The sequence below is a fragment of the Lutra lutra genome, chromosome 5 (genome assembly GCF_902655055.1).
Source record: "Lutra lutra chromosome 5, mLutLut1.2, whole genome shotgun sequence".
NCBI lineage: Eukaryota > Metazoa > Chordata > Mammalia > Carnivora > Mustelidae > Lutra > Lutra lutra.
Window position 1 is genome coordinate 79452050 of NC_062282.1, and position 12515 is coordinate 79464564.

The 12515-nt window shown below is 42.7% G+C and overlaps 1 protein-coding gene across 1 annotated transcript; it reads left to right on the forward strand.

The window, feature by feature from the left end:
• Positions 1-4228: 4228 nt before the first annotated feature.
• On the forward strand, positions 4229-6725 carry LOC125099909 (protocadherin alpha-12-like). Its single transcript, XM_047729531.1, has one exon. It carries the CDS (start codon positions 4230-4232, stop codon positions 6723-6725), a length of 2496 nt encoding a protein of 831 aa, XP_047585487.1. The 5' UTR covers position 4229.
• Positions 6726-12515: the final 5790 nt, after the last annotated feature.

The window sequence follows — 12515 nt, forward strand, 5'->3', positions numbered from 1 at the left end:
GGATCGCCTCCGCTCTCCGCCACGGCCAGCGTGTCCGTGGAAGTGGCGGACGTGAACGACAACGCGCCGGCGTTCGCGCAGCCCGAGTACACGGTGTTCGTGAAGGAGAACAACCCGCCCGGCTGCCACATCTTCACGGTGTCGGCGCGGGACGCGGACGCGCAGGAGAACGCGCTGGTGTCCTACTCGCTGGTGGAGCGGCGCGTGGGCGAGCGCGCGCTGTCGAGCTACGTGTCGGTGCACGCGGAGAGCGGCAAGGTGTACGCGCTGCAGCCGCTGGACCACGAGGAGCTGGAGCTGCTGCAGTTCCAAGTGAGCGCGCGCGACGCGGGCGTGCCTCCGCTGGGCAGCAACGTGACGCTGCAGGTGTTCGTGCTGGACGAGAACGACAACGCGCCCGCGCTGCTGCCGCGGCCCGGCGCGGGCGGCGGGGGCGGCGCGCTGAGCGAGCTGGTGTCGCGGTCGGTGGGCGCGGGCCACGTGGTGGCGAAGGTGCGCGCGGTGGACGCGGATTCCGGCTACAACGCGTGGCTGTCGTTCGAGCTGCAGCCGGCGGCGGGGGGCGCGCGCAGCCCGTTCCGCGTGGCGCTGTACACGGGCGAGATCAGCACGACGCGCCCCCTGGACGAGGCGGACCCGCCGCGCCAGCGCCTGCTGGTGCTGGTCAAGGACCACGGCGAGCCGGCGCTGACGGCCACGGCCACCGTGCTGCTGTCGCTGGTGGAGAGCGGCCAGGCGCCAAAGGCGTCGTCGCGGGTGTTGGCGGGCGCCGCTGGCGCCGAGACGGCGCTGGTGGACGTCAACGTGTACCTGATCGTCGCCATCTGCGCGGTGTCCAGCCTGCTGGTGCTCACGCTGCTGCTGTACACGGCGCTGCGGTGCTCGGCCCCGCCCAGGGAGGGCGCGTGCGGGCCTGGGAAGCCCACGCTCGTGTGCTCCAGCGCGGTGGGGAGCTGGTCGTACTCGCAGCAGAGGCGGCAGAGGGTGTGCTCTGGGGAGGGCGCGCCCAAGACCGACCTCATGGCCTTCAGCCCCAGCCTTCCACCTGGTCTGGATAAAGAAGTTGGAGAGGAAAGGCAGGAGGCAGGATCAAATTACTCTGGGCAGGTGAGTCCTACAGATTCCTCTTATTTTGAAGTCTGTGTTAAATTTTTAAAAATCCACTTGATTTCATAGAAAAACGTAATGAATATTCTGTATTTTGAGTATTAATGTTTTAAACGAGTATAAATGTTTTAGAGAACAATTTCTGTTAGTCAAATGCCAACTGATAAAAAATCCAATTTTAATCATGCGATCAATCGTATATATATATATTTGCCAATAAATTCCCTACGTCTCCAAATGTTTTGGTAGAAAATGGTAAAGGAAGATGCAAAAATGACTCTCCTATCAGCACTTTATTAGATATAATTTATAATTTTCAGTGATGTGCTTAGACCACTTATTTCATCTCTAAACCTCACTACTGTAGATAATTCCCGTGGTTATTTCTATTTGTTTGTCCTCTTTGTCTTTTAACACTACCTTTTGCTTTAATATTTTCACATTATTAGATAGCTTGACTTTTCTCACTTCAGGCTTGTATCAAAGATTGAACACTCTCTTCTTTAAGTCTGAAAAGATTTACCTTTTTCTGTAGAGTTAAACATGGGTCATACATTTATTTTCCATTAAGTAATCTTTAGTTATGCCTCAACTGATAAGATAAAACCTATTTTCTTATTATTTGCAGTTAAAAATTCAGTCTTGGATTATTGTTTGGTGGTTTCATTGAAATAATAGAACTTAAAAGTTCTGTCGATTTATTTTATTGCATGTACTGGGTACAGATTTATCTACAACATAGTCAAATAGAACTCCCAGATTTATGCTTACAAAGTTTACTAGGCAAATAAAGTTATTCATATCACTCCACCATGTCTTCCAACTTGCTGAAGACATGCATCTAGAAGATGCATCTAGAAGACATGCGTTATAATATCTCCAATATATGCTGGTTGGCAGTCTGCCCTACATTTTGTGGATTCATCTAGAAAGGAAAATGTTAAGTGTATTAAAGTGAAATGTAAATTATCATTTTTGCTCATCTGGCAATTTAAATTTCTTGTCTTTAAAAGCTTTATCTCTGATGTTTGTGAGATTTTCTTTTCATGTGCTATAATCACTTCTGATGATTCTACCAAAGGTCATTTACCTTAGGTCATTCTTCTAATCAGTGATCCTTAGGTATATGTAGAGTGGCAGAGTAACTGATTTCTTTGAGAATTTGATAAAATTCATATGTGTATGCTCCGCTTTAGCTTTAGGGGCTAAAATTTCTTTATTCTGTAGTAGGCAACCAAATTAAAGCACAAAATGTTTCAGACTTGAAAGATTAAGCCATCATATCACTTATGAAACTGTAAATGTATTAATGTGAATGTTAGGTAAGGGACACATCATTATCCATCTCCAGATGAAGTTTTTGGAATGACTCAGTGTCATCTAAATTTAATAAAGATATTGGAATATCTTAAGTGCATGTTAAATTTTTGCAAATTGTTATTTTTACAATATACAAGTAGTCAATGTACATTTTTAGATAATTCCGAATTATATGGGCTATTTTCTACAAATTTTGTGTCTTTCCTGCTTATTCTTAATTTCAGGATTACATTCAATGGTGTAAAATTATAATTTTAATATAATTTCCATCTTCTAGTTCAATTGTTTAAGTATTAAGCTAATTTTAGATGTTCTTATCTCTTTAGTAATTTAATTATGTCTAACAGTGTGTGAGGACTACATAACTAACACAATACTTTTTCAATAAAGTTTCTAAGCAACCACTGTACATTGACTTTTTTTGAAAGTGGAAGATAGAAAATGAAGGAGCAGGGTAGTGGTATTAGACAATTTAAATAGCCTAACAGCATAAACATTCAATTTTTTTGATTACTTAAGAACCAGTTTTATAGTTGATTTAAGTTATCTTTTACTTGTGGAATGATTATTGATTATTACTTTCTGGTTTTATAAAGATTTCTTATCTTACTTCCCTTCGTTATTATATGTAAGAGGAATGGTGACAAATTGTTGGTTTAAAGATTTTGACTTGAATTTTAATGAGCTTATAAATTTTGTATTTGTTTACCATTAGCTGTGGAATCTTATCTGTATTTTGTTTTCCCTTAAAGCTGATCTTGAATTAATTAATAAAATTATAAAAAGTCCTTTGATTCTCCCTTGCATCATAGTCACCATTCTGATTTAGTTTTCTTTCTTTTTTTTTCCATTCTGATTTTCTGAAGAGAAGCAGATTTTGAGTGACTACTAACTGGCCTGAAGGGCACATTTAAAGGGAAACCAAAAATTCATTATGAAGTTTATATTCATTTGATTTTAGTTAGACTGGGCTCCAAAACATCTTACAGATGTTTTTCATATTAGGGCTCCACAGCCACTTTAGAATACTGTGAAATTTGGAAGCTTTGATTCAACATATTACATGAAAATGCTTTCCTCCTGCTAGAGTGAAACCTTACAGGATCTATACCCAAGCTTCATTTTAATATGTTATGGGAATAAGAGCAGTTGTATGAAAAGTCATCGCATTTGAGCATCAAGGAACCAAAAACGACATGTTCCATATTTATGATGAATTTTTATATCCAACGGAAGTATGAATAAAATAATTTATATGAATGAAATATTTAGCTAGAAATACTTTAGTTTCTTTCTTTCTTTCTTTCTTTCTTTACTAAGTGCAGGAGTTCTTAGGTTTCTCCTAAAGTCTTACAATGAAGTGCTTGTGAAAGATAAAAGTCATTACAAGTGAGAATTGTAAGCAAAATAAGGCCAAGGGTGATGTATATTATTCTTTATTTTATTCTCCATGATAGGCAAAGAGTTGCTTCTGACATTCTGTATTTCAATGATTATGATAGACTTTGAAGCAGAATATTTTAAAAACTGCAGTATAATAGAAATGACTGTGCTTTGTTACTAATATCTTATACATTAAAAAAATAAGCATTTACAAAAAATCCATGAAAACATCCAAAGGTCAAAAAATTTAATGTGTCCCGGGAAGTGGCTAAACCAAAAAGAACCTGACGATCTGTCTTGTACTTACATAATCAGTCACATGATGTCGCTGTACACTCAGAAGGTGAAAAGGAAAAATTTTGTCTCCGAGCCCAGATTCCAACCACTGACCGAATAGGATCGACTCCATATTGACCGGAATGCTGGGTAAATTTAACTATATCTACACCTACAGGAAGGGAGATTGCTCACAAAGGTTCGCAGGTGAGCGATCCCTTAAAACCAACAGTCCCACCTCGGAGATCTTGTTAACTACAATGGTGTTTTCCTGGAGAGGAGGCCCAGGAGCCCCGCGACTGCTGATGTCGCTTCTGCTCCTTGCAGCGGGGGAACCTGGGAGCTGCCAGGTCCACTACTCGGTCCCGGAAGAGGCCAAACACGGCACCTTCGTGGGCCGCATCGCGCAAGACCTAGGGCTGGAGCTGGCGGAGCTGGTGCCACGCCTGTTCCGGGTGGCGTCCAAAGGACACCGGGACCTTCTGGAGGTAAATCTGCAGAATGGCATTTTGTTTGTGAATTCTCGGATCGACCGGGAGGAGCTGTGCGGGCGGAGCGCGGAGTGCAGCATCCACCTGGAGGTGATCGTGGACAGGCCGCTACAGGTTTTCCATGTGGAGGTGGAGGTGAAGGACATTAACGATAACCCACCGGTGTTCAGAGAAGAAGAGCAAAAGGTACTGATTTCTGAATCTGCCCCGTTGGATTCTCATTTTCCTCTAGAGGGCGCTTCCGATGCGGATATCGGTGTAAACTCTCTTCTGACCTATAGGTTAGGTCTAAATGAGTATTTTACTCTTAAAATAATAACGAAAAACGACAAAAGTATATTGCCTGAACTAGTTCTACGGAAGTCTTTGGATAGAGAGGAAACTCCAGAACTTAATATATTGCTGACCTCCCAGGATGGGGGTAAGCCCGAGCTAACAGGATCTGTTCAGATTAAAATAAGCATTTTGGATGTGAATGATAACGCTCCAGAGTTTGATAAGCCTGGCTATAAAGTAGTGCTGTTTGAAAATATCCCAAACGGCACGAGAGTGATTCAACTAAACGCTTCTGATCCAGACGAAGGGGTGAATAGAGAAATTTCCTATGGAATCAGACTGATTTTGCCAGTGAGTGAGAAATGCATGTTTTCAATAAATCCAGAAACAGGTGAAATCAGAATTTACGGGAAATTGGATTTCGAAGACAATAATGAGTATGAAATTCAAGTTAACGCCATCGATAAAGGGATTCCTTCCATGGCAGGTCATTGTACAGTCCTAGTGGAAGTTCTGGATCTGAATGACAATACCCCTGAGGTAATGATCACTTCGCTGTCGCTCCCAGTGCGAGAGGATGCTCAGGTGGGCACCGTCATCGCCCTGATCAGCGTGTCCGACCGTGACTCTGGTGCCAATGGGCAGGTGACCTGCTCATTAACACCCCACGTTCCCTTCACGCTGGTGTCCACCTTCAAGAACTACTATTCGCTGGTGCTGGACAGCGCCTTGGATCGCGAGAGCGTGTCGAACTATGAGCTGGTGGTGACAGCACGGGACGCAGGCTCGCCTCCGCTCTCCGCCACGGCCAGCGTGTCCGTGGAAGTGGCGGACGTGAACGACAACGCGCCGGCGTTCGCGCAGCCCGAGTACACGGTGTTCGTGAAGGAGAACAACCCGCCCGGCTGCCACATCTTCACGGTGTCGGCGCGGGACGCGGACGCGCAGGAGAACGCGCTGGTGTCCTACTCGCTGGTGGAGCGGCGCGTGGGCGAGCGCGCGCTGTCGAGCTACGTGTCGGTGCACGCGGAGAGCGGCAAGGTGTACGCGCTGCAGCCGCTGGACCACGAGGAGCTGGAGCTGCTGCAGTTCCAAGTGAGCGCGCGCGACGCGGGCGTGCCTCCGCTGGGCAGCAACGTGACGCTGCAGGTGTTCGTGCTGGACGAGAACGACAACGCGCCCGCGCTGCTGCCGCGGCCCGGCGCGGGCGGCGGGGGCGGCGCGCTGAGCGAGCTGGTGTCGCGGTCGGTGGGCGCGGGCCACGTGGTGGCGAAGGTGCGCGCGGTGGACGCGGATTCCGGCTACAACGCGTGGCTGTCGTTCGAGCTGCAGCCGGCGGCGGGGGGCGCGCGCAGCCCGTTCCGCGTGGCGCTGTACACGGGCGAGATCAGCACGACGCGCCCCCTGGACGAGGCGGACCCGCCGCGCCAGCGCCTGCTGGTGCTGGTCAAGGACCACGGCGAGCCGGCGCTGACGGCCACGGCCACCGTGCTGCTGTCGCTGGTGGAGAGCGGCCAGGCGCCAAAGGCGTCGTCGCGGGTGTTGGCGGGCGCCGCTGGCGCCGAGACGGCGCTGGTGGACGTCAACGTGTACCTGATCGTCGCCATCTGCGCGGTGTCCAGCCTGCTGGTGCTCACGCTGCTGCTGTACACGGCGCTGCGGTGCTCGGCCCCGCCCAGGGAGGGCGCGTGCGGGCCTGGGAAGCCCACGCTCGTGTGCTCCAGCGCGGTGGGGAGCTGGTCGTACTCGCAGCAGAGGCGGCAGAGGGTGTGCTCTGGGGAGGGCGCGCCCAAGACTGACCTCATGGCCTTCAGTCCCAGCCTTCCACAGTCAGAAGATTGTTTAAACCCTTCCAGTGAAGTAAGTCATTAATGTAATTTAAGTATATTTGTTTTCTTTAATAACTCTTTGTTAGGGTGTAAATACATCCTCTCTTTTGTCTTCGTGTTATCTTTTAACCAGGGAATATCATCCGTGGTATGATCATTCTCTCATTTTGAAATTTTTGTGTATTTCATGTTCATTTGAAACTTGCATTTGAAAATTCACTTGAAGTTTCATGTATTAGTGAGATACATAGGTGAAATACTAGTTTTGGATCACCACATTTTAAACTTCCTAATTCTATCATTTTTCCTGTATTATTGGCCTTGAGAAACATTAGTATGTAAGAGTAAAAACTGCCACAGACCTGTACCCCTGGGGATAAAAATATATGTTTATAAAAAATAAAATTTAAAAAAAATCTGTAAAAAAAAGAGTAAAAACTGCATACGTGTTTGAAAACTCAAGTTTATTTTTTATGATATTTTATAATTTCATGTTCAGAGAATATTTGCAAGAGTAGTACAAATAATTTTCAGATACCATTAATTGGATTCTTTTACCATTCCTTATATACATAAGCTTCTAAAATATCCTCCTGAATACCATTTTAATTTCAGCACAAATGTCCTTCAGATATTATAATAACAATAATAATTATGTTGTTAATTCTAAGGAATAATTTTGTTATTGTTCACACAGATTGCCTTCTTTAAGTGAGATTGGCTACTTACTGTACTATCCTTCTTTACATAAAATATAATGAAGTAATTGCATATTTAAAATATTATATTAAATAATTATATTAAAATTATTATAATATGCTCCTGAATCAGGATGCATCTTGTAATTAATGGTTTATAATAACTTTATTGGCTGTTTTTCTTTCTTGGTAGCACATAAGTAATGGTACATCTTAGAATTAATGACTTTCTGAATTCAGTAAAATATAGTAATACTTACTGATCCCCTGTTATTTTGTAGAGCCTATGCTATGATCTCTAATTGCATCATTTCATCTAGTTATCTAATCAGTCCTGGGGCACTTAGCTGGCTCAGTGGGTGGAGTATGCAACTCTTGATCTCAGGGTCTTGAGTTTGGAGCCCCACCTTGGGTGCAGAGATTACTTGATAATAAAACCCTTAGAAAAAGAACCCAGCCTTATGGTGCAAGTACATTATTTATCATAGTCACTTTGCTGGTGAGGAACCTGAAGCTTAAGCCACAAATAGAGAGTGAGAAGTAGCCCAAACTCAGTTTCAGAGGATCCCAAACCCATTATGGTGCACTACTGCTCTGAGACTATTATCAGTTAAATCTTTTATTTATTTATTTATTTATTTATTTTATTATTTTTTTAAAAGATTTTATTTATTTATTTGACAGAGAGAAATCACAAGTAGGCAGAGAGGCAGGCAGAGAGAGAGGAGGAAGCAGGCTCCCCGCCGAGCAGAAAGCCCGATGCGGGGCTCGAACCCAGGACCTGGGATCATGACCTGAGCCGAAGGCAGCGGCTTAACCCACTGAGCCACCCAGGCGCCCCTCTTTTATTTATTTTTTAAGATTTATTTGAGAGAGAGTGGGAGAGTGCATGTGCACAAGTGGGGGAGGGGCAGAGGGAGAGAATCTCAAGCAGATTCTCTGCTGCGCCCAGAGCCTGTGGGTGTCAATCCCACCACCCATGAGACCATGACTGGAGTTGAAACCAAGACTCAGACACTTAACTAACTGAACCACCCTGGTACCCCCCAGCTGAGTCTTCTAAAATGCATTTAGCTTACTTCAGATCTTGTAATTTTTTTTCCACAAAAATATCCAGAGGCTTCTATGACTAGAGACTAAAGTCTTAAATCCTTCAAGCTAGTAGTGAAGGAATTAAACTTTCCTGCCTTTGCCTACTACTGTCTCAAATATCTTTAGTTTTGGAATATGACATATAGCATATGTTCAATCAGTAATTTTTAAAAGATTTTATTTATTTATTTATTTGAGAGAGAGAGAGAGAGAAAGAACAAGCATGAGTGAGGGGCAGACACAGATGGAGAGGGAGAAGCAGACTCTCTGCTGAGCAGGGAGCTCAATGCAGAACTCGATCCCAGGACTCTGAGATCATGACCTGAGCTGAAGGCAGATGCTTAACTGACTGAGCCACCCAGGCACCCCCCCAATCAATAATTTTTAAATACATATATAGTATTGAAATAAACCACCTAGGTTGTTCCCTGCAAGGTAGAAGTGGGGGTGGGTTCCAGAGATTAGGCATGTTTTATCGAAGAGTGCCTTGAAAGATAGGTAACTTTTTAACTGGAAAGTTTTACTGATGGAGAGATTAGTATGAATAAATGGGCAGAGTTTGCTCTAGTGACTGTGTACTTGAAGGGTGGAACAGGGGAGATTCTGCAGGTAAGAAATCTAGTAAGGAATTTTTCAGAATTTTCTAGGTATCAAGTAATGGAGACAAATCATGACAGTCAAAATAGATCAAAAGAAACATGTACAAAAGGCATTAGCATATTAGAAGCAACTTAATAATGAATGATTCATTACAAATGATAAGAGAAATACAGAAACACAAGATGATACCAACATTTTTGTTTGGTCATCTAGGAGGATGAGATTGCCATTAACCAAAATGTAGAATACAGTTGAAGAAACACTTTGTGTATGTTTGTCCAGCTAGCAAATAGAAACATTTAAGAAAATGTTATTCTTGCAATGCTAAGAGAATGCCATTGTGATTAGAAATACAGGTCAGGAGCTCAGGGATAGATTATAGATCTAGATTTGGGAGTAAGTCCCTTATGGGAAAAAATCTATGAAAGGATAAAATCAGAAAAGACAGATTAAAAAATGAGAACAACGTGTCCAAGTAAAGAATTGAGGTGAAATATGTATGTTCATTCTTGCGATCGCTGTAGCAAAGTACCAAAACCTGGGTGGCTTAAGATAACAAAATTTTGTTCTCTCACAATTTTGGTGGACCAGAAATCCAAAATCCAAGTATTGCCAGGGCGGTACCCTCTGAAGCTCGAAGGGAAAATCTGTTGTCTCTTGCACCTTCTGATGGCTATCAGCATTCTTGGCTTTGTGGCTACACCATTCCAATCTCTATCTCCCTGGTCATATTGCCTCCTTTTCTGCATATCTTCTTTTCCATATGTTTTTTTAATAAGCATACATGTGATAGTACTTTAGGGCCCACCTGGGTAATCCAGGCTAAACTCCTTCAATCAATAATTTTTTGAATACATATATAGGACCCTAAACTTAATCATGTCATTTGCCACAGAAAGTAATACTCATGGGTTCCAGGGATTAAGACGTGAGCATATCTTTTAGGGGAGTCACTATTCAATCCACTATAATAGGCTTAAAATCATAAGTAGGCTGTACAACAGATAGCAGAAATAAAACTCCAAGTACAATACATCAAGTAACTGTTAGAAGTTTAAGGTAGAGAGAAGGGTTAAACAGAACTTGCTTTTCCCACAAGAAGTAGCAAATTTAAATGTGTGTGTATAATGTGTGTACATATGTATGGGCATGTGTATATGTAAAATATATATGTGTGTATATACATATATATGGACACATGAGTGTTTTTGTAGTGTGAGGAAAAGAAGCAAGTAAAAAAAAAGATACTGAAGATGTGACAGGTTGATTAAGAATGAAGATGGGGCACCTGGGTGGCTCAGTGGGTTAAGCCTCTGCCTTTGGCTCAGGTCCCGCATCGGGCTCTCTGCTCAGCGGGGAGACTGCTTCCCCGCCCCCCTGTCTGCTGCTCTGCCTACTTGTGATCTCTTTCATTCTGTCAAATAAATAAATAAAATCTTTAAAAAAAAAAGAATGAAGATGAAAAAAAGGGGAAAAGAAGAAAGAATGAAGATGAAAATGAGGGGCGCCTGGGTGGCTCAGTCCTTAAGCGGCTCCCTTCCACTCAGGTCATGATCCCAGGGTTTTGGGATCAACTTTTGCAGTTGTAGTCGTTGTCATTGTTGGGCTCCGTGCTCCGCTGGATGCCTGCTTCTCATTCTCTATCAGCCTCCCTTCCTGCTCGTGCTCTGTCAAATAAATAAATAAATAAAATCTTTTAAAAAAGGATGCAGATGGAGATGAAAAATATGGGGGCATCTGGATGGCTCAGTCAGTTAAGCGTCTGACTGGATCTCAGTTTGGGTCTTGATCTCAGAGTCTTGATCTTAGGGTCGTGAGTTCTGGGTGGAGCCTACTTAAAAAGAAAACAGGAAAAAAGATGAAAAATATGGAAGAGGATAGAAGAGAGAATAATATTTTAAGAGCATAAGGTTGACTTTAAAAGTAGGGATCATTTTTCCTTAGTAGAGAAAGAAAAATGTTGATACAAAAAAAGAGACATTGAAGTCATATGTGATTACTTATCTCTCGGTATAAGTTATCTGAGAACAACATGGTGGGAATGAGGTTGGGAATTTGAGAAGGAAATACAGAAGAATCTCTGTATGCAGGAGGAAAGAGTTAATTAGGAATTCATTTGCAAGCCCAAATCAAATGTGAGAGTAAACTTGTAGAGAATATCGTGATCATGGTGAAGTAACATCCCTAAATGGAGAAGCTAAGTAAGAGGGATGAAAGGTTAGGCTGTGTGTTGGAAGCTAAAGAAAATGTTAGAGGAGTAATAGAAGTAGGTGAGTGCTTTCGGGGTATCTGACATATTTCACATAGTTGACTCTGAAGTCTAGGTTAGGTGGAGTGGAAAGGAAAACAAGGTAGAGCTTGATAGACAAGAACAACTACAAATAATCCAGGGACTGTTCAGCGATAGGAGTAAAGTCATGTTAATGAAAGTAATGTAACAGGAGAGAAGGATGGAGGTAAGAGAATATCAGATACTCTACTCAAATTTTCAGAGATGAGCAAAGACACAGAAATGAACTATTGTTTCATGGAGAATTGTGCATAGGACAAGCAAGATAATTATTGGAGTGTACTCTGTTTTGCCTGGAACTTTGTGACTTGGTAAAGATAGTTGTAGCAATAGGTAGAAGTAATATTCCCTTCTTTTCTTTTTTGCTAAAGATGTGTTAACATCTTTGCCTACCTGTTGATGTTTGGAAAATCAGAGTCAATTGAAATGATAGTAAAGGTTTTCCCAGGGATGGGGAGGAGAAGAGTGAAGCTTAACCTATTGGTATTAATTCAAATTCCATCAGATTTGTAGGATGCTAGTTCTTGGCATCTTTTACGCAAAGAAAATTTTAAAGTGTTGTTATATCTTAATGATCTAAATTATTGTGTTTATGCACATGCTCACACACAAACTCATACACATTGATAGGACACTTTGTTTAAATAAAAATATTTTATCCACATTTCACAATTGGGGAAATTTATACGTATGGTTTATTTACACAGCTGGTATATCACTTAATATTTTCCACGATCACCATTATTCTTATAATTGATTATGTTTCCATTTGGACTTAATGGCCATTGTGTGAACAGTTCTAAATAAATATTACAGGAAAAAGACATTCCCAACTGAAACCACCAAAGTTAGGCAGAACTGGAGACTGGCTTCCAAAAGTGAATATCGAATATTCCTCTTTTAAAATTCTGCATGGGAGATCCTGGCTGGCTCCTTCAGCAGAGCATGTGACTCTTGATCTCAGGGTTGTGAGTTCAAGCCCCACATTGGGTGGGGAGATTCTTAAAGTCTTTTAAAAAAAATTCTGCATGAAAGTTTTACACTTGCAAAATATATTTGTGGAAAAATGGAATTCAAACAATTCTCAACTAGCATCCTATACAGGGCAGAATATAGCGACTTACTGTTTCTGGAAAGAAAGACATTTAATCTT